General features: G+C 39.5%; 2 protein-coding genes across 24 annotated transcripts in view; both read right to left on the reverse strand.

Moving 5' to 3' along the window:
* The window catches only part of rapgef6 (Rap guanine nucleotide exchange factor (GEF) 6), a 122,642-nt gene extending 104,287 nt beyond the window's left edge, over window positions 1-18,355 (reverse strand). For all 20 annotated transcript variants that reach the window (XR_013647522.1, XR_013647521.1, XM_078930952.1 and 17 more), the window contains exon 1: window positions 17,917-18,355. Coding sequence is in view for 18 of the 20 variants with exons in the window: in XM_078930952.1 (XP_078787078.1) it covers window positions 17,917-18,090 (174 nt within the window). In the remaining 2 variants the exon portion in view is untranslated. The remainder of the gene's footprint in view (window positions 1-17,916) is intronic.
* A 1,309-nt stretch (window positions 18,356-19,664) lies between these two features.
* Window positions 19,665-26,673, reverse strand: part of fnip1 (folliculin interacting protein 1) — a 33,967-nt gene continuing 26,958 nt past the window's right edge. For all 4 annotated transcript variants that reach the window (XM_011483169.4, XM_004076107.5, XM_078930968.1 and 1 more), the window contains 6 exons: window positions 26,223-26,392; window positions 23,890-25,540; window positions 23,639-23,804; window positions 22,428-22,628; window positions 22,047-22,162; window positions 19,665-21,537 (listed from right to left, as the gene is read on the reverse strand). In XM_011483169.4, coding sequence (XP_011481471.1) covers window positions 21,459-21,537; window positions 22,047-22,162; window positions 22,428-22,628; window positions 23,639-23,804; window positions 23,890-25,540; window positions 26,223-26,392 — 2,383 coding nt within the window. In that variant the 3' untranslated portion in view covers window positions 19,665-21,458. The remainder of the gene's footprint in view (window positions 21,538-22,046; window positions 22,163-22,427; window positions 22,629-23,638; window positions 23,805-23,889; window positions 25,541-26,222; window positions 26,393-26,673) is intronic.

Below are 26,673 nucleotides of genomic sequence, written 5' to 3' on the forward strand. Positions count from 1 at the left end.
AGCTAAGTACTGTACGTTCTTGAGAGATCTGTCAGAGACTGATCCCACTGAAAACGAAAACAGATAAATCAAAGAGTGTAGGAGTGTGGACATGGATGAAAGTGATTCCTGTGGGTGCAAATATTTGATTCAACATACAAGCAAGAAGGAAAAGTGAACAGGTGTTGAAAATAAGAGTGCTGCCACCATATATATAATTAAGCCCAAAGAATACTGAAATGAAAAAAAGGTGCTGGTTTTACACTTATAGATAGAAGCTGAAGGCCTTTACACTGAATTAGACTTCTTCTGAGAAGTCTTAGTTATCTTAAGTATCTTGTCTCTGAAGGCTGTAGCTACTCAACCACACCCAGACAGTTTTGCATAAATACTTGCGGTTGAGCAATCAGCGCTTGGATGTTGCTTCTAGCTAAATACTGTTAGTCTATTCAGGCTGATTTGCATTTTCTGGGCTTAATGTTACTGCACAGACTTGAAAAAAACCCAAAACAATTCTAATTCCTAAGACAAAATGCCCCATATTAGCCAAGTATGCCTTTATGCATTTAGACGATCTGAAGAACCCTTCTTATCCGAACAATTGACTTTTAAAAATGCCAAGGAGGGGAAAGGTTTATATCCAGCCAAACTTCATTCTTTCAAAGTTAAAAGACTGACAAGGTGATTGGTTCCATTTCTAGCAGGTACCTTGTTCTCTTCAACAAAACCTTGTGTTTAGATCTTTTGCATCTTCAAATCCAATTGTTAGTTTGTTAGGTCTGAGACAAAAAGGCCAAAAAGACATCACATGCAAAAATGTCTCCATATTGACTGAAAACCTCAAACATAAGACACAACATGACAGTTGTGGCCAAATGACACAAAATAACAGTACTTTTTTTTTAACTACTGAATACTGTGTTTGCCTCTTAACAAATGCTGTGTAAGGTTCATATTATATTCAAACCCATTGTTGCCTAAAAAGTGGCAGTGGCCCAGGGCAAAGGGCATAGTGGAGGGCAGAGAAAAAAGGCCAGACAAGCTTTCAGAGGCCCACGGTTGGTGTTTTGATGTGGACAGTGACACCGTGTTTCCACAAAGAACTCTGCCAAACAAAAGGCCACCCTGAATCCCTGCTTTTGTCAGCACTACTCAATCATGTTCAAAAAGGAAGCAGTGGACAGCCGATCGTTCTCAAAAGCAGGTGATGAAACAATTGAGGCTTAGTTTAATGTTTCACCTGAGAATTTGACAGAGATGCAAGCGCCTGGGTGCTGGCAGAAGCAAGTTGTTAAACATTTTTAAATATGGATTTTACAAGCCATAACATCAACAGCCCCAAAAAAATTAAGACTTTTAAACTGAAAATTAATTAGATTTGGTTCGTTATGAAACATCTACCAGCATACTTACAAAAGCATTAAAGCATCAGCTGTTTTAGACACAATTTTCTGGACAACAAATTATTTGTTTTCACATAAACCACCAAAAACACTGCTGGTTCTTTCATTAAATACAGCTGTACAGCTCACAAGCAATGTCCCTTAACCCTGCAGAGAATAGTGCACTAACCACTAGCTGTTCTTGACATTTACTTTTATTTAACTTCAAAACAAAGAGGCAGGAACAAGTTCAAGTAGAAGCTCTTTTCTCGCACCCTGCTCCAGTGGGTGTTAGCAATGCCAGGCTGCAGTCAGGAATGCTGCTGTTGTTGACTGTGAGCTGTTCGTACAAGGATTCACAGGGAAGGAAGAGCGGAGGAAGCCAACATACAATTTATGAGACCACCAAATGTACAAAAATGCAAGAAATGCAGTTCTTTTATCTGAAATAGCTGCAGCAAGACTGACCCTGAGATGCAAAAATATAGGACAACACATAATTTTAGGGCAAGGTTATAAAACATAAAATAAAAATTCACATCAGATTGATCTTCACTAGGATAATTAATACAAATGTATTCAAATCTGTGCAATTATGTCCCTTCAAAGTAATTTTTTTTAAGGGACTGTTTTCAGTTTGTAATGTAAGATTTTTAAATGTTGGGATTGAAAGTTCCAACTTTGTTTGTTTTGTTTTTTTTAACTTGTCCAGTCCAACAGCTGAGCACACAGATAGAAGCTGAAGGTCCCTTGTGTTGGACAGATTTTATTGTTAGAACAGGGAGTTCTGGATCTTCTAACACAGGGTTTTTCAACCTTTATGGAGCCACGGCACACTTTAACCTTGATAAAAATCCCGCGGCACACCAGCATCAAAACATTTGAACATCTGTGGAAGAAGCTGAAACATGCCATTTGGAGAAGACACCCGTCAAACCTGAGACAACTGGAGCAGTTTGCTCATGAGGAGTGGGCCAAAATACCTGTGGGCAGGTGCAGAAGGCTCGTTGACAAATACAGAAACCCTTTAATTGCTGTGATTGCCTCAAAAGGTTGTGCAACAAAATATTAAGTTATGGGTACCATCATTATTGTCCAGCCCCATTTCATTAGTTTGTTTTTTAAATAATTCTGTTAATCAACAACTCAAAGTAAAGGCTGATTTTGATTATTTAATATTCAATACATTTTAATTTATTGATACTTTTGAACGTTTCAAGTCATTTCAGTGAGCATTGTGGGCTTTCTTTCTTTAACTGAGGCGTACCAACAATTTTGTCCACCACTGTATAGTCCAGTTTGGAAAGTACATGGCAGGCAAGCATCTTAACGTTTAACCCAATCTTCACAGTACACACCTCTGCAACTACAGTCATCTCCTGCTTGGCTTCTCTGACAAACATTTCGCACTTGTTCTGCTAACTCAAACTATCTTAAAATAGCTGTGTAGAGGCAGGTCTGCACCTAGGTGGCTCATCGCCTACTTCTACTCAATTAAAATAGAGTCAAAGCTGCATCAAGAATAAAGTATTTTAAGAACCACATCTTTATCATTTAATTAGATGCCAAGAGAAAATGAACTTAAAGATGTGAGAAGCTGGTCATACAAGACTAAAAGTCTTGCTAAGTCCTATCTGTTGTTTTGACCAAATAATGAACCAATTCCAAATCAAAATAAGTTTTAGTTTCAGAAAGGTTGAGAAAATAAAAGCAGAATAAAACAAGAAACATGTTTCCTTGGGCTGTAACGAGTGACCAAATACTCACATACAAAATCTGTTCCGGACAAATCGAGTACGAAAATTTGTGAAGTTTGAAATCAATCATTTGAGATCTTTATAATTATAGTAGAGTAGGGCTGCACAATATACCGCAAATTTATCGTTATCGTGACATCAAGCTGTGCAATATGCATACCGCAAAAGATGGCGAAAATCGCAATAAATGGTTACCTTGACCCTTGTGCTATCCTAGGCACTTTAACATTGGGAGTTGGGTCATCTAGACCCACTAGACAGTGCACTGAACGATTTTTCTTCAATGATTTGTGATCTTCACTGGTGTCCATGGATTACATGAAATCTTTCCACCTTTATCCACCTTTGTCATGGTAGGGAGAACACGCCAATGTAAGGGTGGGGTCATCTAAGATAGCACAAGGGTTAAATGTGCTAAAACAAACTCATGGCAGCTTGAAATATTGAATAAATGAAATAAATCCCTTTATGCATTTAACCAATCGGAAGGACCCGTTTACGTTGTTGATTAATCAGATGAGCCCTTTTAAGTTTGATGTTTGCCTCCTACGTCGACAAGGGTCATTTGGAGTATAATTTTTATACTGTTGCAGTGAAATGGAAATGATGTTTTTGGTTGGTTTGATATTTGTTTATATACCGCAAATTATATCGTTATCGCAATATTAATCACCAATATCGCATATCGCGAGTTTTCCTCATATCGTGCAGCCCTATAGTAGAGTATATAAAAATACACTGCAGGCAATGCAATTATCACTTTAAAATTGCAGAATAATGTTGGATTTTAAGTAAACAAACTAAACAAACCGTTTGTGCTGCTGTCACCAGAAGTAAATAAATCTTCACGGTAACACCATCAATTGCTTTTTGTAGATAAAAAATATATAAAACTAAAGTTCAGCTTACGGAAATTAATTCTGAAAAACGAATTTGTTTTATATAGTCGACAACTTCAATAAAAATATATGTATAATAATTATGAAAGTAAAAATTGTCATGTTACTGCAAGCATGCAATAACGCATCTGCAAAAAGTTCATCCTTTTGACATTTCCCATTGACTGTATATGAGAACTGGACTGAGTGATCATTCTCTTCCCTAATGCTCCAAACAGGAAGTCCTCACAGGCTCAAAGAGGCCAAAATTCTATAGACTTCTGCTGAAAAAATATATTTGTCCTGAATAATCATCCTTGCTTTGCTACCTTTTTTAATGCGTTGTCGCTTTGTCCTTTTTTTTCTTTTCAGAGATTTTTCTTCTACAGTTCAAGTTATTCAAAATAAAAACTGGCTAGCTTCATTAAAAGTATAGAGTGCCTGCTGGCCCCCAGTCCAATATTCAAAACGTTTGATTGAGAGTTTTTGGACCAATCAATGTTTACTGACGACGTCTGGTTTCAACATGGCGGCTTCCATATCACGACAAATTGACGACTAATTCATTCATTCATCTTCTTAACCGTTTATTCCCTTTCGGGGTCACAGGGTTGCCGGAGCCTATCCCGGCCACTTGGGCGTAGGCAAGGGACACCCTGAACTGGTCGCCAGTCTGTCGCAGGGTAGAATATCCTCAATCACACATCCATTCACTCTCACACTCACACCTATGGACAATTTAGAGTGACCAATCAACCTATGGTGCATGTTTTTGGACGGTGGGAGGAAGCCGGAGATCCCGCAGAAAACCCACGCATGCATGGGGAGAACATGCAAACTCAACACAGAAAGGTCCCCATTGATGTTGTGTTTTTCATGTCCCCCAGCCGGGACTTGAACCGGGGGCCTTCTTGCTGTGAGGCAAGAGCGCTAACCACTGCGCCACCGTGCAGCCTGACGACTAATTAACTTCATTTTGTTGGGGGCGGATAAGGCCACTTTCTACGGGTGACGCCTCACTAACTCAGTCCAGTTCTAATGTACAGTCAATTGTTTTTCCACTAAAAAGGAAAAAAAGTCTGTTTATAAAACATGTTTGTTTGAATCAATGTAGAAGGTTTGGATTAAAGGACTTTGAGTGTTGTCTGGTTATTACTGTGTCAGTTTTATTTAGGTGTTGCCGATTATATTTACTATCCTCTTGTCATCTACCTACTGGAACTGTAGTCAGACAAAATTCAGGATGAAAAAAAAACTGTAGTATTAATTGTGGTTTGATGAACTGTTAATATTAATTTTTGAATTGAATCAGATGGCCACCTAAGTAATGATCACAGCCGTAATGTTTCCTCTCATTTAAGTCATATCTTTAACTAGTTTCATGCTAATCTCTGGTGTGAACGCTTCATTATTGCTGGAGCACACTTGATCTCATGCATTCAAAACTCAAACAACTCAAATGATTTGTTGGAATGCAAAGCGAGTGATCAGATTGCAGGTTTGACAAAGCCATTGCTTGATTAAACTATGTAAGATGAGAATATCTGCAGCCATCATTTGTGCTTCCAACAATGCACGTCAAAGCTTATGATACCTGTTTGTTCACGGCGCTTGTCCAGAGTGGAATGCAGCTAACCCTTCCCACCCTGCATACAAACATGAAACAAAGAGGAGCACCGACATGCAATATTGTTTGTCCTTTAGATGAGGCACACCGGAGCGCACTGGGAAACCCGGGCTGTGAGGCTGGTACACCCACGGGAACAGCTGACGTGTTTCCCTTCAAACAATTCTCAGCAGAGACAAAGCTCAGCTGTCGTCAGATGCTGTGCCAACAAGGGACTTCAAAACAGGCAGGGCTATTAGCAACAAGAGGTTTAAAGGCAAGTTTACAATCAAGTGCGTGTAGAATCTCACCAAGGATTAAAGGAATAATCGCAAAAAAATATTTACAGCTTTGCAGGAATTAAGTGCCTAAAGCTGACAAAAATCTGTACGTGTTGCACCAACAGAAAGTTCTTTGAAAGATCCAGACTAGAGCACCAAAATAATCATCATTGAAAAAAATGGGACCACTTTCCTAAGGTGTAAAACTTACTATCATCCTTGTCCCTGCTGTTGTCTTGGGTCTTTCCTGAAAAAGGTCAATTAACTCTAAACAAACTCACCCTAAAACAGTTATAACCTTTGACTAACCCATGGGGAATAAAAGAAACAACAGTCCAAGTAAATTACTTTTTTCTGTCTGTCCATGTGTCTACCTGGACATGAGACTTTCAGCCCAATCTGAATGGCTTTTTATTGGATCCACAAGGCGTGTTTTCAGTGTGCAGGGTCAGGAAAAGGGTCTGTTTACTCCTCCGTTTACATACTTGGTCTGCACAAAACTGTCTTTTTCATGATCTACTTAACTTTTAGAAGTCCCTGAAGCTTTCTGGCACATTTCAGAGGGCATACTCTGTTTTTGGAATGTGTGTTTTTAAAAGTGACGGCCTGTGTTGCCAGAGCAGAGCTGTGCTGACATCATGCTGAAGACAGTAGGGGTCAGCTGAAGGAATGTTTATAGCTAGCTGCTGCTTTGGCTCAGGCAGTAACAACAAAGCTGACAGAGGTTACGCATGAAGTCAGATGGATAATATAGAAAAGTCCTTTCTCAAAGATTTACAGAAGTAGCTGCTTTCACGCTCCTCGCTATGACGGATGTACCTCTTTTGTACATATTTCTTAGCGTCAGCAAATCTAGCTTTAGTGGGAGTTTTTTTTAAATGGAATTAAAAACAACAACAACGAGATTATTCCACACTAATCTGTGTGATCTACAAGAGTTTTGCGTCTAACAGAATGATGTATTTTTAGTTCCAGGTGGCCCCAAATACAGAGAAAGGGATGGATTATGTTAGCATGAATTTAATTATTAGAAGCACCTCTGGTAGTACGCGACCAAAACACACCACTAAATCCTTCAAAACTCCATTAGTTAAATTTCTTTTTTTTTTTTTGAATGAGCCGTTATTTGTGGCTTAAAGAAACCCATCTGTGAGCAGACATCACCAGCTCAGTTTCACATCAGCAAATGCTGAAACCACAGCTTCCATGAAATGATGGGAACCTCAACTAGAACAATGTTCAACTAAAATTCAAAGCAGTATAGGTCAAGAAAGAAAAAGAGAAAATTATGTGAATTATTACAAAATCCTTTTAAGGACAGCAGTTGTAGATGCCTAGATAATTAAGGAATAGAAATCAAAATAAATGTTAAAAATAAATGTATCAAGAGCTTGTTGTGACACCACAAAAAAACAACACTTATGTATTTGCTTTATTGTCGAAAAAATATTAAGAACTTTCCTTGAAATCATTTAAAGCATCTGTGTTTTTGCTAGTGAGGAAGACTTTTAGGTCATGAAATTGTGAAAAATAAAGAAAAAACAAACATTTAACAAAAAAATGTAATAGTAAATGATCTGCCTCCGTCTTATTCCACTTCTGTCAGTTTAAGGTGTTTTTGTATTACTTTAAAGTAGAAGAAAACTGAAAAAAAGCAGAAAAAAATGGATTTTTCCCAAATCTCTTTGTCTCAGATGTTTACATCAATCTTCACAAACAACAGATAAGAGGAAGAAAAACCTCTCAATAGAGTGATAAATACATTTGATTGATAATTCCAATTTGCCGTTTAAAAAGATCTGTTTTGGGGAAAATTGGGATTTTTTTTCCCTCCAGCACTCTGCTCTGGTGGGCCTTCATAATCAGTCTCTCGCCACCCACAGATGATAAAATGGCAACTAGTAAAACGGTGCTCGATCGCAAAAAGGAACTATTTCTGCAACGTCAGACTATAGGAGCAACAAATCACATGCTGAAAATTCTGTTAGATGGCTCTTGCTACCAAAAGTGGGAGCACAACAAATTTGTATCAACACCTGAAAACAGAAGCACTCTGGGGGAAAAAACTGCTCTCTACAAGATGCAGGCAGCAGCTCACAAAACACCTGCTATGTTGTTTAACAGGCACTTTGTACAGCTTTGTTTTCTGGTCAACTTCCAAAGGAGATGTTCAATTTAAAGAGTTTTTTGGCAAATATATGTTGTCATTTGTAATTTCTGTTTAAGAAAGAATTACAAATTTAAATTAATACATATATTTTTAATAACTAAGAACAGTGTAAAATGTTGATTTAAATAGAAGATTTTTAGGTTGAGGCTTTTCTTATTTTTTAATAAACTCTTTGCTCATTTTTGATCAGCTACTTCAAAATAAAAATGACTGAAAACAGCCCAGAAAAAAACAGCAGACGCTTGAAACTTGAGCTGCTGTTCCTGAATCTGTGCTATCCAGCCCTGAAGGACTTAAACAAAAAGCAATCTGCTGATTTCAGCAGATGTTTTCAATATTTTCTACATTCCAATATAATTATACAATCTAATATGTCCAAATATTAGAAAGAATAATAACAAAAATAATATTTAATTAACAAATGTCCCCAAGAAATGGTGTCGATTTAAAAGAGGTTGATATTTGCCCAAAAAAAGACAATATAAATATGCTTAATGAAAAGTTATAAAATAAGAATAGGAGTCAAATATTTGCCCTGTTTAAATTAGCTATAACATGTTAGCATTTAGCAGACGGTTTTTGGAAGTGGAGCCCAGCAGACCACACACGGCTGTGTCCGTGGAGACTCAAATCCTGCTCAGAGCAACCAGTCGCCACTTAAGTGCGTGTTTCTCTCCCTCAGCCTCACTTCCACTTTCCCTTGAGAGCCTGTGGCTTTGCGATGGTTGGAATTCTCATAAAGTTTGATTTTTGCTGGGAGCTGCAACAACCGCCATTAATCATATGGATGGGCTGTGTCATCTGTTGCCGCCACATTATCCAGCCTGGTTAAGATCTTAGCTGGCCGTCCCTTTAGGTGCTGTTAAAAGCACAGGAGATTTTTTTTATACTTTCAAAATTACTTGAAAAAGTTCCCCTTTTGTGCTTCTATAAAGTATTGTTTCAGTTCCTACTTCAAGAGTATGAAACTACACAACATCTGGGGAAGGCAGACGAAGCTGTGTGGAAAAAGGGTATGAACACAAGAATAACCCATACAAAAATTAAATACTACCCTCTTTTATTTAATAAACCTGTTTACTATAATTTAACATTATTATTACTATGGATGGAGAAATAATGACTATTTATTACTTCTTGTGACTTAACAGTGCATTTCCCATAATAAATCATCTAAATTATTGGATGTTTGAGTTGATTTTGGCTTTACAGCAGAAACTTTCCCAGCATGGGAACGACTTACAGTGACATATTTACTTTTTGTACTAACTATATAGTGTAAGGCATTACTGATGTATTTTGAGTAATACTGTACTCATACTGTACTCATGACATTTTCAGTAACTGTATGTGTGTGTGTCTATCTATATCCTATTTTATCTTATCTATTTAGTTTTTTTTTTAGGGACTAAACTAATTCCAGAAAAGATTTGGTCCTCCATTGGTTCTTCATGTGCTCCACTTTTCAAAAACCAAGCTAAATTGTTAATTAATTAACACCATAACACCACTTAACTAAACATGAAATATTTTACATTTTAGATAATAATGCTCTACTTCTGCAGATATTACTAAACAGTAGCTTTAAAGTATTATAGTAGTAATATTGGAAGGTGGGAGATGACTTTTGAACACTAACAAGTCATTTGTTCTTAACACTGATAAGCACAACACCGTTAAATCTCAGTGTTTATGACTTGTAAAGGTTAGTATCAAGTTGGGCCTGTAAGAACCCAAAAGAAAAGTGGCTACATTGAATTCAAACCCATAATTCACTAGTCAAGATCCTACATAAGAAGCATGTCTCATTACCAGGTCATCTACCCTGTTAGCCCATAACTAGCTTTCTTTCAGTGGTGTGAAACATAAACATAACCCTCAGAATTGTGAGAAAATGTCCTAATTACACTGAGAAACTCCCTGAAAAGCAATAAAAACACTAACAGGTTGCTGCTTCCACTCCTGACATGGATGGTGAAGCAGGTGACTGTCACATTCAGTTCAAAGCATCATTACAAAGCAGTTCTCTCTTCCTTCTCTGTTCTGCAGCGTGACGACAGTATGGACCAGAACAGCAGAATACTTTATTCCACCTCTGTTTCTATTTTGTGATGCACTGGCCCCTGATTGCAAAAGCCAAAATAATAATGATCATCACGATGGAGCAGCCGTCTGTCAGTTCATTCAGCTATCCTGGATTCCCGACATGTGCAGGTGTTGTTCAGTGCTGAACCGTCTTTCTGATTCAACTACATAATGTTTCAGGTTTTTGTTTGTTTGTTTGTTTGTTCACCACTATGTTGTGATGCTGTATGAAGACAGCTAAAGAGTGTTTCAACAATATGGAACCAGCGAGCTGCAAATCTGTCAATCCAGTCAAAGCAAAGCCTGAAGGGGAAGAGCTGTTTGGTTTTCTGACTGGGCTTTAGGAGGAACTGCCATCTTTCTTTGATCTTCTGGTTGTACAAAGGCAAAACTGTTCTAAACTATAAAGGTTACACAGTTCCTTCCTATGGTTGAGGTCAAACAAAAACCACCTCAGGGGGAATACCCCCAGTATCACCATCTCTCTCTTAGCGATCCCAAAACAGTTTGATCAGAAATTAACCTTTACTTCTGCATTTGAAGAAAACAGAGGTCATTTGAAAAGATTTGTCTGTTATGCGACTGTCAGAGCAAGACAAAAAAACAACTTAACTTTCATCTTAGCTCTCCCTATTTCTATTTACCAGTACTGTTATGAAATTAATATTTCTTAATGCATTTTTAACTATCTAGAATTCAAATTCCTTTATTAAGACTTTGAAACGTGATCCCACTTTACCACACATATGGAAATATAGAACAGAACAATTGTTTTGATCAAATCGGGAATATTTAAATAAATTCATTTGACTGTTTATGTGCTGAGCAAGAAAAACAAACCTGGCCATCCCACAGACACAACTAGACACATCAGGGGGGTATTCCAGGAAGCATGTTTAAACTACCCTGACTTTAAGCCTGAACTCTGGCTGAAATCTGCCTGAACTTGTTTACTCGGGGTATGTCGGTTCCAAAAGACCGGATATGAGTTGGCGTAATTACGCTCGACTTGGTAACCCTGGGTTAACGCACGTACACAGCAGGTACAATGGATCGCCGATTTCCGGAGTCACCATGGAAATGCATGGTGGTCACTTCAGTGACACGGAGTCTGAGATTTTAAAGACGACATATGAAGATTATACGTCCATCAAAGAAGTAACACGGCTGCATCATCAGCAAAAGAAAGTTTCTGCTTGGAGAAAAAGAACGGAGAAAGTAAACGCACGAGTTTCTGATCTTATTTCCATTTTCCTTGTGACGCATAGATATAAAACTTATCCAATTTTGCCAACTTAAATGAATTACTTCTATTGGTAACAAATAATTGAGTTAAATTTCTTCAACCTAATTTCTTACGTCTATAAAACTCAATAATTGTTTATACAACTCAAATTTACATATTAATCTAACTAAATGTCATATTACTCCAATTCAATTAATATATTTTCCATCTTAATTAATTATAATTCTTGAACTCTTATATGTCTAAGTTTGAGCCAGCAGATATACTCATTTGCATAACAATAAAAAGAATGAAACTACATGTACAGAGGATATAAATTCATTTAGAATCTTTCCGTCATTGTCATTACAGCACTTCATGGTAGGGGTGCTATATAACCTCATCATCTTCTTCCTCCCTCTCACTCATGGTGCAGAGACTTAAGCTTAGTAGGACAAAATAACGCGGCAAAACACAGTAAAACAGCTAAACAACTAAACACATTTGGTCAAAAACCCACACTTAAACCCAAATCCGTCCAGACAGGCTAAAGGCCCTTTCACACCGGGACGAATTTCGCCGGCGATTTTCGCCGACGTTTAACGCCTCGTGACTAAACATAGGGCACCAATGAGAGTGTGCACACCGACGCGAAAAAAGCGTCAAAAAAAAAAAAAGAAACGCCACGGGTTTGTTTGTTTTTTTCGACGCATCGCGTCGAAATCTATTCGACCAATGAGAACGGCGCTTTTGCACACGTGTCTGGAGCTTCTGAAGTTACAGTAAAACACAACTTGGGGGCGCTCAAACACAAAACTGCCTAGCTGAGCACACATACCAGCGAAGAAGATAGACGCCAAGTAGCGTCTACACTGCCGCAAAGAAATAATGACGGACATTCTCAAATATCCCCTTACCAAGCACCAGTTGGAGTTACTGATGCTTGAAATATTCATGTTTTCTTTGTATTATTCTGACAAGCGCGTAAATACTTGCTCTCTTCTTCTGAGTGAAAAGCGACTTTAAGAATCGTAAAGTTGCGCAGCGCCACCTTGTGTACAGGAGTATTTCTGTTTACATTAAGCGCCATCTAATGTCAGGGAATGAAATTGCATGTTCGCTCGGCTCATCGTCAGCGAAAATCGCCTGGGTGTGAACACAAAAAACGTGGCGAATAACGCCTGGCGAATATTCGTCCCGGTGTGTACGGGCCTTAAGGGAATGGTATCCCACAATCCCTTGCGGCGCCGCTCTAACAGCAGCACCAAAGTTGCACCTACTTAATTGAATTATTTTGAATGAAAGTAAAATAATTGTCTGAAAACTACGTGTTATTTTTAAGCTTACTTAACAAAAAAATAATTTATCTTGACTGAAGAAAATAATTAAGTTAGATCAAAGTAAAAAAGTTTATTTTTCAACATCCATACGTGGTCTTATCACCCTCTCATGGTGGAAAAAGTATTATCTGAGCTTCTTCATCCACTAAATCATCTTCAAATGGACACGCCATGCTGCTTCACCTCTCTGAAAACTAAGTAACCTTCAACTAAACCTCCTCCAGACCAGGTTATGTTCAGAGCATGAGTTGCCATGGCAACTTGACATACTCTGAAACATACCTCCTTTTCTGGAACCCAAAGCTGAGGTTATCAACTTCCTTAGCCTCAAACTTACCGTGGGAGCTAGCATAACCTGCTTTCTGGAAAACCCCACTGAGCACGCTCAGACACCTTTGACTAAACAAACGCATAAAAAACAGAAAAGGCCTGGGTTTAAAATGTCGATTGAAGTTCAATCAATCTTTGAATTTGTCTTTTCTTTGCTTTTTTACTATAAGAATTAAAATGTTGTTGATAGAAATTACACCTTTTTGGAGTTTGGGTGACTGGTTAACTGAAAACCTGTTTTATAGTCAAACACCATATTTGTAAAACTGGAAATTCGACACATATATTAATAATCTATTAACATCAGAACACAAACCAAATGGATTCAGTTTGTAGGCAGTGGTAATCAGCCCCAGATGACGCCATTTAACCTAATGCATACATGTCAATAAAGCATAAGCAGGAGCAAAGGTGGAAAAGCCCTTTATGATATTATGCAAGCTTAGCTTTACGGACGGATCCTTCCTTATGATTCAGACGTCAAACCAGAACATTACCAACATTTTTTCCACTGCCTTTTTTCTAAAAGTTCACATAAGGTTGATGGTCACAATAAAGCTGGACAGCTAAGACTATTTTAATTTGTTATTAACAAAGGTTAAAGCTAAATCCAAAAAAGGAGGCTGTGTAATCCACTCTCAAAAAAACTCCAGCTCCGTAAAAGCTTCAAATGGATTTCTTCAAAGTGTTGGTTACACCACTAAACTGCCTAATCTTGTACATTTTCTTGTAAGTACAGTTTGCTTGTAAAAACATCAATAATATTAAAAAAAGAAATGGACCTTAGCAAGTAGGTGAGGCATTTTAGAGTTTTAGAAGAATGATTATTTAGAAAAAGACACAAATCAAAGTCTCTGCCTCCTTTGAGCTTTTATATTTATCCCAAATTTGGAAGAACATGTTGCTTCTTGTGCTGTTATTACTTGGGAAGTAATGAGTCATTCTGCACTCATCAGCGTGGTTGGTGGAAGTTGGGAGTCGTTGCAGGAAAAAAGTGGCACCATTTCTTTTGTAGACAAACCCACCGAGTATTTAGTGGGGGTGTAACGATACGCTAAAATCTCAATTCGGTTCGGTTCAGAATTTCAGAGGGCTTGGTTCGGTACATTTCGCTTCAGTACTCCTGATTAACAAATCTGCCTGATATGAACTGCTATTTTATGAACTATTATTTTATTAAAATTTATTGTGTGTGTTTTGCTGCCGGACGCATGAGTTTCTCCCTTGGGAGACTGATAAAGTTTTTATCTATTTTTTTTTGGTATTTATTCAGTACAAAAAAGGCAGAAAAAAATTATTTGCAAAATGCATTTATTGGTTTACATAACAATAAATAAAATGGACCTATGAAGGTGATCTGCTTAATAAAATAAGAAAAACTATTAGCTCCCAGGAACCAAAACCTTTGGATAATTAACATTGGTCTGAAAAAAACATTTTGACTTGCCCTTTTTTTTTCTTGTACACCCGATTGTTATAGTGGGGTGATGCCGTTTTAAGTTAGTTAACAGTTTGGATGTGTTACTGTGGCATACACTATCTTTGTGTAACGCTGTCAACACACACCATTTGACTTATCCAACTGTCTTTTTCCTTCATGGATGCTGACAACAAAGCCAAAGTGTTCCCACACAGGAGAGCGTAAGGAGATGGGGGGGGGGGGGGGGGGGTCCTGATCTCTGGCCTCGCGTCTGCATTTGCCATATGTTGACATGCTTACTGTCCGTCCCTAATAGCGTCTCGTAGGAAACTCACGGCTAGCATTGCTTCCGGGTCGGCACAAATTTAATACAGTGGCGACCTGGGGGTTAGCCCCGCCTATAGCCACTAAGACTTATGGGAAGTGTGAAATATTGTGTGTTGAATTCTTCACCAGGGCTGCACGGTGGCACAGTGGTTAGCGCCTCACAGCAAGAAAGCCCCCGGTTCAAGTCCTGGCTGGGGGACTTGAACATCAATGACGGACCTTTCTGTGTGGATTTGCATGTTCGTGGGTTTTCTCCGGGCACTCCGGCTTCCTCCCACCGTCCAAAAACCTGCTTCATAGGTCAATTGACAACTCTAATTTGTCCATAGGTGTGAGTGTGAGTGTGAATGGATATGTGATACATGACCCTCCGACAGACTGGCGACCTGTCCAGGGCGTCCCCTGCCTTCGCCCACCAGTGGCTGGGATAGGCTCCGGCAGCCCCGTGACCCCGAAAGGGACAAAAACGGAAGAAGACGAATGAATGAATTCTTCACCATCACTGAGAGAGCTATGAAGAGAAGTAAGCTTTATGCTGTTACGCTGTTCATGTGTGTTCATAATGAATGGATTTTAATGCTGGAAAGGAGATGGAGCAATCTATTTCTCTGTCTGCCTCTCCCTCTCAGACTGTTTGAGGCCGTGTGGAGTATGGGACAAGAACAGCCAAAGAAGCGAATTAATTGACAGTTCGGCTCTCATTTCCCCGCTATGAGTGACAAAACAGATGGGTCGTTACAATACATACGCGGGAAACAAAGAAAAAACGTACCGAAATGGTACAGCAGTTTACGGTCGGTTCAACGACGTGTATCGTTACACCATGTGTACTGATACACCACCATGTATTTACTTTCAATTCAATTTTAATTGTATAGCCCAAATTCAAAACAACAGTCGTCTCAATGGCCTTCGTATCGGTAATTGAAAAAGTGAAACGTGAACTCAAAAGGATCATGAATACAGTTCAATAGGAAAATACTAAAATTAACTAACAAACTGACTAAGCTATACTGGCATCCCTGCCCTTAGACCCCCCTACATACATTCGATTAGTCGTAATCATTGAACTGCCTTCGCAATTTATGATTCTACCATTATAGCCAAACTCAAAAAACCTGTTGTTTTCTAGAACAGTTTATGCAGAGCAGCAGTTCATTAGAAATTCGCCTTTGAGTTCCTTATAGTGGAGTAACCCCGCCATCCCTTCCCGTCACTCATAACCATTGACTGTATTGTATAAAACTGGACAGATCGGGAACAGAGAAGGCCTTGCTTACGGTTCCAACCAAATGAAGTCAATTCAGTCGCCATTTTTCCATGATATGTCAATCGCTGGCACCAAACATCCTCAGTGAGCCCTAACTGGTCCATCTACATTGCTATGGCAACCACTCTCTCCAATCAGGAGTAAGCATGTTAGAAGGCCACACCCCTTCTACTGAAAGCAGGCTCGGGAGAATCTGTCAATCAAATGCTTTGACCATTCGACTCAAGGCCACCTGCTTTTATTGAGGCATCCGATTGATCAGTTTATAACTTGAATAACTTGCGCTACAGCAAAAATATCATGAAAAAAAGTAAGATTAGCAAGAACGTGTTAATAAAAAGTAGTAGAGCAACATTGGTTATTCTGACCAAGAGAATGATTTAGTAAAACCTGTTTTTTTTCTCAATAGAAGTCTACGGGATTTCAGCTTTTTGGTACCAGTGGGTACTTCCTATTTGGAATGAGAGGGGGAAGTAGTAGAGTAAATGCCCATAACTGAGCTACTCATTTACACTATCCCCCAACAGCGTACAGCCCCTCCCCCTCCGGACATTAACATTACCAGTGCAACAAAAATAGTGAACAATATTGGAGCCATGCAGCCATTCAGTTTAGAGCCAGATGCCAGCTCAGACGAGGAAAATGAAGATGTACACGGATACCTTTGTCTGCAAGTGGATGCATCAGAATAAAGAGGAGCAAAGAGCTTTTACGTAAAAAAAACAAAACACTTTTTCTCAAAACAGCCTTTTTTTTTTGTCTACTGCTAATGCACTACAATTTCAATGAAGAAATTCTCAGAAAGGTAATTATTAAAGCTCAATTTTCCTCATCTGTGTCCTCCGTAATCAGAAGAATTCCACAAAACATGTCAAAAAAGCACACAATTCTTTTCATCAGTGGGTCTTTAAGAACTGTCATCATAGCTCAACTGAATCGTTTTGCAATTCTGTGTCTAGATGGCAGAAACTTTATTAATAATAAAGATTTGTGGTAAGATTTTTGACAAAATACCAAAAAATTCTTCCGCATGCATTCTACTGTGCCAACCTGCCCCTAAAATCACTTCTTCCCCAGAAGTTCTTGCACAAGTTTCAATCTGTGTCAAAGAGCTTTCAGAAAAACTGAAAGCTTTCTGAATCTTTTTTTCCCCTATCCTTCTAAAAATAGCATTTACTCCATAAAACCATTTTATAGAACACAGGGAGGGAGGGGAGGAGGGTCTAGCCAAGATTTATTTTAAGTAGAAAATGCAACTCAAGCAAGGACAAACCAGCTGTGTTTCCACAGCTTCATGAAAAGAGGAGGCAGATGCCAGGAGAGGAGGAGAAGAAGGAGAAACAGGAAAGCCGCGATGATCTAAAACTTACTAGAAAAAAATAAAAATTAGGATTTTCCCAAACTTTAAACTGGACCTGGTGAATGGACCCTCTGATGGGACGCGCATGCTCAGTGAGGGCAAACTTGACCCAGGATGAGGGTCAGTTTAAAGAAATAAAAAATAAAATAAAATAAACATCTCCTAAAGCAACATCTGATTTGGTCAAAGCTCTGCTGTTCAAGTCCTTGAAATGTTAGTTCACCGTTCTCAAACACTCAGCAGAGTGCACTGAAGCCGACACAGCGTTTGAATAAAACTTTATTTAAATTTTTATTAACGTTTGTGTTCAGCTAACTTCAAAGAAAAGCCAAACTTCACAACTACCAAAAAAGCAGCATATTGTTGTTGTTGTTGTTGTTGTTGTGACGTCTAAACTAAGTTGTACAGCAAATGTATTGGACTGTGTGTTTTAACTTAAACCACGAATACGTGTTTTATAATTGACCAACATTAGCACAGAAATGCTAATTAACTGGATTATTTACCTCTGCCGTCCGAACCGACGGGGGCTTCTTCAATGCCAGCTTGAAAGAAGCTTCCATGGCCCCCGTCATTTTCATAACTTCGGTAGCTTCACCGTCGTCACCGTACGTGTCCGAGTCACCGTGTGTCCGGAGAAACTCACATCCCTGTGGAAACGGTCTCTCCAGGCTCAGCATAAAAAGGGTTTTATTCCAAACAAAAGTTGACCGCGAACTCCTCTTACTCTCATGGGCGAAGATCAAGATACTTTTAAAAGACTTGCAGTTACGAGACGTCCAAAAAATACCCCAACAGAGACAAAAAGTCGGTTGAATTTGGTCTCTTTGCCTAATTTAGCGACATTTTCGGTGTAAAAAAATCCGCTTTGGTAGCTGGCGTCAGTGAAATCCAGGAGTTCAGATTTTCAGATCCCTCTGTTCGCCCGGACATTATGGTGCATTCACGCGCATTGGAAATAAAAGTACTCAGTGACTTGAGCAAACGCAACAGGTTTTTCCCTTGGTTTCAGTGTTCTTTGTTGTCCCCCCTTCTTTCAATGACTAAACGTCAGTAAAAATCAGAGACTGTAACGTATAAGTACGCTTAAATAATATCAATTTTTCAAAGAGAACAGAACAGAGACAAAAAAATATTGCAATGATTGCTAAAGAAGTCACCTTTATATATATAGTCACCTTTATATATATATATATATATATATATATATATATATATATATATATATATATATATATATATATATATATATATATATATATATATATATATAATTTGTATTTTTCAATTCGTCCTCAAAACTCTTTCAAAACCTCTTTTAATTGATCAAAATAACTATATTTGACTAAAGAAAAACACATTGACGTTCCCATACTGTTGTCCATGTCTAGCCTGCATGCATTAAATAACGTTTATATAGCTTATACGGCACAAAGGATCACTAAAGACTCAAACAAATGCCCCTCTCAAGAATGTTTTTTTGGGGGGAAAAATGCAACTTTGAACATACCGTACAACTTCGGATCTATGATCAACACGGTTAAGGTTCAGATTGCCGCAGCTTCCCCAAACGCACCATTTGGATCTCGTTCATGTGAGTTTGACGTCATACCTTTGCTTACTTTATGAAAATGAAACCGCCTCTCACAGAAAGAAAAAGGAAAAAACGTAAATTTAACAAACGCCTGTCGTATTTCAGATTTGATTTGGGTTTTAATTTGTGCACAACTTGTTTTGAAAACAGCTTAAAGACGCAGAACTTGTTTTGTGATGTGAAAACATTTACTTTCTGCGGGTCTACTTCTTCTTGCACTAAACTAGGACTCACTTCCTGTGGAGATTGCACAAACATTTTAGTCACAGTTCTTGTATTTGAAAGCGTTTTTTCTTGGTTGAAGAAAAAAAGTTCATACCATAAAAAAATCAACAAGTTTACATATTGGATTTATTAGAATAAGTTTGTTTAAAAAGAGATTCTCCATGTGGTTTTCTGTAAATAAACGTGGTTAACTAGTCATTTAAGAGGAAACCACACATTAATCCCACAAGTAAGAAAGCTGCCATTAAGTCAAAGTTATGTGATGCAATGTTGCTCAAGTGCTTTTTGAACATGCACAGACTTTAAAATGTTGCAATATTTTCTTTTTCCTTACATTTGCTTTGAAAAATGACATCCTGTGGGCTGTCACAGTGTGTTGTGCTGTTGTGAGTCACACACATTTGTCACTTGTTTTATCTGTTAAACAATCCACAATTGCAATTGTAGTTTATTTTATTACACAACTATTAGACACACCATTCTTCAGCATCTTTATTGCACAACATTCCCAGAAAATTGGGAAGAAAGAAAAAATATGTCAGGTTGCAAAAAGACAATTTATACAAATAAATTGAGTATGTACAGTTTACAGAAATCGTTACACTTAAATGGGAAACTATAATTTATTCATATACAAAGGAAAAGAAGCAGATCTATAAATTCATACATCTTAAACATGTTGGCTGGCTGGTAAAAAAATGTAGGCTGATATACTGGAGCATCTTCAATATACATAAGATTTCATTCACCAGCTTAAACAGCAAAGTGCACTCTGAAAAGCAAAACAAACACCTGAAGCGTTCATGTCACGTTTTGATTAAGACTTGGATTCTAATCCGGGTGAGAACCGGTTGAACGAGCAAACGTCGTCGGGGTAACGGATCCACTCGTTTGCCTTTTCCTAGCAGTCAAATTGCATCCGTTCCTCCCGAACCTGAGCAGATGTGGAGATTTGTCGTACATCCTTCAAAATGGCTAAAGCTCTTTTCAGTCAGGCTGCATCCACCAGGCTAACATTTGACAGAAATCAACTTCAAAATATGACTTGTGAAAATAGATTCACCCTTTCCTTCAGCATGTTCATTTATATCAGCGACCCCCCCAGGCTTACACAAACCAAAGGGTCTGTCAATACCAGAAAAAGTAGAAATATAACCAATTGTTGATTATTAGTGTTAACCAGTAAACCCAATGAACTCTGCTAGTCTTTTTTTTGCATCAAATATTACGCAGTAAACATTATAAAAAGGATGACAGAGCTATAAAAAGTGAAAAACTTCAGCATTTTCTGTTGTAAAATACAGAGAATCCAAGGTTTAGGTGGTCTGCAATATCAAGGGACCCTTTTAAAAGGATTTTTCTTCTCGTTCGTGTTAAATCAACTAAACAACTTTCCCTTTTAACCAAAGCACAGCATGTCGTTTGCACAGTTGTCGAATCTCTGATTAAATCTTTATATAAAATTTACCTCAAATGTCCCGTGTGGGACAATTGTAAATCGTTCACTGCCCACATGAAGATATGAGGTAGTGCAGTATCTTTGATAAAGCCGGGTTTAGCAGTTTCAAAACCAGTTTGTACTAGAGAGAAATGAAAAGAAAAAGAAAAGAAAAAAACACCACACAAAAGGACAGACAGGTGTGCAAAAACATTTTCAAGGATTTTTTTTTAACTTTCTCTGTGAAGCTGGGCTTGTAAACATAAATACTTGAGAATTAATCAAAATGATACAACTGGCATAGTATAACTTCTGAGCATATTTACTGCAAAGAATAGTTGAAAAAAAAAAGGAAAAAAAAATCACTTTCTTGTCCATATGTGCAATTGCACAGGTGAAGAAATTGGATTAAAAAAAAAGTATTATAGGCCTCATAAAAATGTCAATCTCACCGAGAAAATTAGAAGTCTTTGGCTTTTGTTTCCAAACATATAAAAAGTCTGGTTAAAAAAAAAAACATTCAGGTAATTTCAAAGTAGCTTCAGTCTTCTGCAGAACCTCACTCTTCTCTGCTCTCTGCCGCCACCTGGTGGTAAAACATCCACATTACATCTAGATCAGCAGAAGTGTCCGCTCCGTCTGAGACTCTGGTCCATGAAGGTGAACACAGCTCAGGTCCTTGATGATTAAACCCCAGAAAGATCCACAGGTCAGGAAATCATGTTGGTTTTCCACAGGTCAACTGTTCTCTGGTCATCATCAAGACCTTGATGTTCTTGGTGTTGACAGTCTCATAGTAAGATCTGAGCGACGTAGGGGGAGTGAGTACTGGCAACCGCAGCCAACAGCGGAAGGTCACTGGACTCGATTCTATAAGAAACAAAGGAAAAAGTGAGATCGGCAGCTTAGACTAAACGTCAAGATTTCACACTCAAACACAAAGAAAGGTCCTGCATCACTCCAATTATCTTTTGGGTGCTTTTTAACGTCTAATAGTTATCATTATGCCGTTTCTCTTCTTCTTCAGAGAGGCATAGTTCATTAAAAATTTGCCTCTAAGTTGGTCATTGGTGGGTAGCGACCCCCCCGCTGGGCGCTCTCTGTTTAAGTGAAGCAGGGAGCTTGTGACTCAAGTATTTTTTACGTCACAAATACGATCGTTTTGAAACAGCGTTTTGTTTTCATCTGCTCCAGATTCACAACAATTTGAATAAAAGACATATTTTTACAAAAATGTAAACATTTTAAGAAACTAAACAGTTAAAGTCTTTATAGAAATGATTTCATAAATGCAGGAACTGTAAATATTTATAGTAAGTATAATTCCAACGTTTCCGTGAAGTTTTAAACTGAAAGATTTTAAGACTTAAAGTGCTCACCCCAAAACCATGCCCAGTTCTTTCACGTGGACTCTGGTCTGACCCTTCAGATACTCAGCCAGCATCTTACTCTTGAAGTAGATCTCCTGCAGTCGGTCCTCAAGGTGCATGACACACTAAAGGAGAAAAAACCAGGAGGGGATGAGTACACACACACACACACACACACACACACACACACACACACACACACACACACACACACACACACACACACACACACACACACACACACACACACACACACACACACACACACACACACACACACACACACACACACACACACACACACACACACACACACACACACACACACACACACACACGTCATCAGCTGTGAAACACTCGTGATGTCACCGCCTGGAAGGTGCAACATACAAAGTTGGGTGAGAGGTTGAGTTTGAAGAGCTGATGAGTGGACTGCAGCAAACTGGAGACCAGACTAGACACCAGCACTTCTTTTCCAAGTTTGTTGACATCTGTTGCTCGTCTTTGACTGCTGGCCACCTGAACCGTCCACTTGTCTGTGTCTGCTATAATGCAGACAGCCTCAGCTATAGGCTCATCCAAGACAGGATGCTGAAATATAAACAGGAAGAAACCTCAAATGAATTCAACAGTTTGGAAACAAAAGCCACAGAATGAGAAGCAGCTTCATTAAAGCAGTGGTCTTTTCAGATCATGGACTGGTTTCATGATGGGCCTGTGAGAGGACGTCACATTTTCCACATTCTCTCAACTTTAGAGGATAAAGTTTTCCTTCATTCTCTGTAAATATTAAACTTTATTTGTACCCTAGATTTCATGTAGGACCCATTGAAATGGGACGTTGATTTTTCCCTTGACCCATAACGGTCCGGGGGGGGGCAACAAAAATTGAACTTCAGCCTCGTCCAACGTTTAAGGCGGAATGGATTAAAAAAAAGTTTTTCTCTTAACTGTGAATTCAATACTGCGAGTAACTTTAATAGCAGCATCCTCGTAACATTAGACAATTGATAGCTGAATATTATGAATTATTATTATGGAGTGCATTTCAAGTAAAGGCTCCTGGCTTTGTTTGTCGTGTGCAGCTTTTATTTTGAAACTGAAGGCTCTTCCGTTTCCTCACTGGCTCTTTTCTGCTAAAAGACACTTTCCAAATGTGTTTGCTTTTTGCTAACTTTGCTAGCTTGGTTGGGGGTTTCAATTTAGCGGTGGACGCAGCCCCTTAAAGTAGTGGATGTATTTTGGACACGTGACCGTGCAACTTGACAGACGTCAAGAATGAGTGGGACATGTTAGGGCGAATCCAGCAGTTTATCAAAATAAATCTTCCTTCAGAATCAGATTATAAATAAAACAGAAACAGGTGGGTTGTGTTTCTTTTTACCCCCACAGCCCCGGGTCAGGGACCACTGCATTAAGGGACAGTGAATTAACAAGATGAAGTTTCTTAACTCTTAAAGTTCACAAACAGACATGGGATTTGTTTTAGTTCAAAAGAGCTTTTTGGAATTTTTTCAAACATTTTTATTGAAAACAAGTAATTGTGATATTTTAGATTTAAGTCTTGGCGACTAAAATCTGTGTCTTTTCAAAGACTTTACCTGAACCGCATGGGTTAATTCGGTTGTAAGACTTTGCCGTAGCTTGTCGTCACTGGGGATCCCGTGTACAACAAAGTCTGGCACGTAGGTGGGACAGTAGCCTCCAAACAGAGACCGGCCAAAATTGGCAATGGTTGGCTTCGAGTAGTTCTCCACCAATTTTGCCCTGCAAAATCAGATTTATGACATAAAAGTTCATTATTTTTTGGTTGTTTTTTCCTTTTCAAAGTGCTTGTGTATGCTCCACTTGCCCAGGGAAGGGAACCAGCACTTCCTCTTGCCAGTCTTCTGTCTCCTCGCTCTCGCTGTCCCCCAGCGCGCTGTCTGAACTCTCATTTCGAGGTATTTCCCAGTCATTGACAGGCACCGCCTTGCACTTTTGGTCCTTACTGTTGTTGCTTCCCTCTCGGGGAAGAGGAACGGACAACACAAGGTCCTTGTCCTGCTCAACAGGACAGCTCCTGCAGCAGCAAATGTCGGAAGAGCTTGCAGAATCACACCTGCACCTCTCCTGGACGTCCACCGAAGAGTCTCCTTTCCTGCTGGATCTGACCTGACCACTAGCTGGACCTAAACACATAACCAAACCCTGTCTACCGCCTGCACCCTGACAGCTCGGATCATCCAGGTCACGAAGCAGAGGGATCCCCAGGGGGTGGGACAAATGGTGATGTGCTTCGTCTGTGGCGCTGGCCTCCTGCTGCTTCTCCACATGCTCTGAAGTCCCACGTCCTTCGTGATTATCCAAACTGTAATACTCGTCAAATTTCTGCATGCAGTCCAGGCTCCACTGGGCCTTTGTGCTGGACATCCGCTGCAGTGCTGGGATTGCCTTGGTCGGTTTGGTTTGGTCCTCCGATGAGCTGATGCTGCTGGTCATTGAGTGTGCTCCTCGCTGCTGAGGGTAATGTTGCTGCTTCTTGTGCTTTTTGATTTCCTCCTCCATCCTTTTTCTCCGACTCTCCGTGTCCGACTCTGGAGACAGAGAGTCTCCAATGAGGAACGTGACTTTTGTAGCAGGCTCTTGCTCTTCTCCAGGTGTCAAAGCCCTGGGCCCGGAGATTGCTTTACCTGGTATCACTTTGGCACCAACCAGGATCTTATCTGGGGGCTTCTTCTCCAAAGGGATCCCCACTTTGCTTGGCTGGTTCCCCACTGAGGAACCTATGCAAGCCTCAGCCCCAGCGTCCGTGTTGTCTGGTGTGCTGAGAGACGGAGAGACCCTTGTTGGTATGGATGGTGCATTATATTTGAGGCTTTCCTTGGTCTCTGTCTCCAGCACACAGTCCGGCCTCCTCATGCACGCCGAGCCAACATGTAGCTCGATCTCTAGTTTGGCTGTTGAGACAAGGAGGTCGCTCATCTCCCTGTGCAGCTCCTCAGTTTCAGGTGCGTCTGCAGTCCTAATTACAGGAGTTGAGCCCTCACCAACCCCAGAGTGAAGCACGCTGCTTCTGGACCCTTGGCTCTCACCGCTCTCTTCCTCATCTTTCTCATCCTCATCCTCCTCTTTGGATGGCTCACAGGAGCTCCGCTCCAGCTCCATGTCTGTGTAAGTGCTGCTGTGGAGGCTGTTGTCTGAGCGGTAGCTGCCGTCTTCGGCTTCGGCCTGCTGGCCGGGGGTCCCCTGGGACAGATAATCTCCCCTGGGCTTATGGACGGTCACGAGAACATAGTCCGACTCCTCCACTTCTCCTTTTCTAAGGGACGTAGTGATGAGGGAGCCGGGCATCACGATGGCTTCATCCTCAGCGCTGTCCAGCATGTGGGTCTCCAGCAGCTCTGAACAGCGGATAAAGTAGGTGAGGACATAAAGGAGTCTCTGGACCAGCTCCTGTCTACGGCCAACCACGACAGTCCTGGACAGCCTTACTGGTGATCCTATTGCTCCATATAGATCCCCTAGAAAAAAAGGAAATGTAAACGTATGTCCTTAAATTATCTTTGTATTACTTCACACTCTTTCAGGAACGATAAATTAAATGTCTATGTTTTAGTGAAGTTACTCAGCTCTTTGCAGTTCCTCACTTTGAACAGTAGGTGTCACCATCAGCCCATTTAAAAACACCCAACAGCCTTTCTACTCCCCAACCCCTAATTCACAAAGACCATCACTATTCTGATGAAAAAAACTTTGAAAAATAAATCTAAAAACTTTTTTTTAAAGTCAAACCGCAATGCATTGTGGTCTATATTCACCAATCTATTGAGCAATGGTGCACACTAGCTTTGCCGGGATTTAAGGGAAATTTTCAGGGCACTGGATTTTGGAATTGTAGATTGGGATACCCAGACAAAATCTAAAGACCCCCATCTAGAATTACAAAAAAAATTATTGCAGATATTTAAAAGGTAAAAATGTTCAAAACGTATTTTAGTATTATATACTGCCCTTTAACAGCAGGATGATTAAATCATTAAAATACATAAACTAACACTAAAAAAGTATATTTTTTGAAAGATTAAAAATATTTATTGGACACTAAAGATATCATTATGCTTCAGGCAGGATATGTTTTAACACATTTAAAACAATCCCTGGAAAATGAAGATCAGGACAAGTTTGGCGAGCTGTGAGACTCACCTAGCTGTGCCCACAGAGGGTTGTAGGGATGCGTTTTTGCCAGCGTGTCAACACTCTGGGATGAGTGTTTCTCCAGGAAGATCTTGATTGGAGGCTGACCATTTGGCATAACCGTGGGAACCCAGGCCAGGTGATTGGTCAGGACTGCGGTCAACAATGCAGGGAGGAATCTGGGGGACATCAGATGCATTGAGCACAATTCAGCACACACAAACATCGTCTCCTATTAGTTCACTTTTTTTAAAATTACTACTGTTCTCATGTTCCCTCTTATGAAACATGGTGTCGCCACACAGAAAATCTTGAGAGTTTCTCCTAAACCACATAACACATTCTGCTTTTGCAACACACGTACACACACTTGTGACAAACTCACACACTAACGGCATGATTCACTTCCCAGTTCTGACCACAAGTGTCTACTTCCCTTCCTGTCTCATGATTCAACCGA

Source organism: Oryzias latipes, chromosome 14, assembly GCF_053564925.1.
Source record: "Oryzias latipes strain Hd-rR chromosome 14, Olatipes_Hd-rR_3.1".
Lineage (NCBI taxonomy): Eukaryota > Metazoa > Chordata > Actinopteri > Beloniformes > Adrianichthyidae > Oryzias > Oryzias latipes.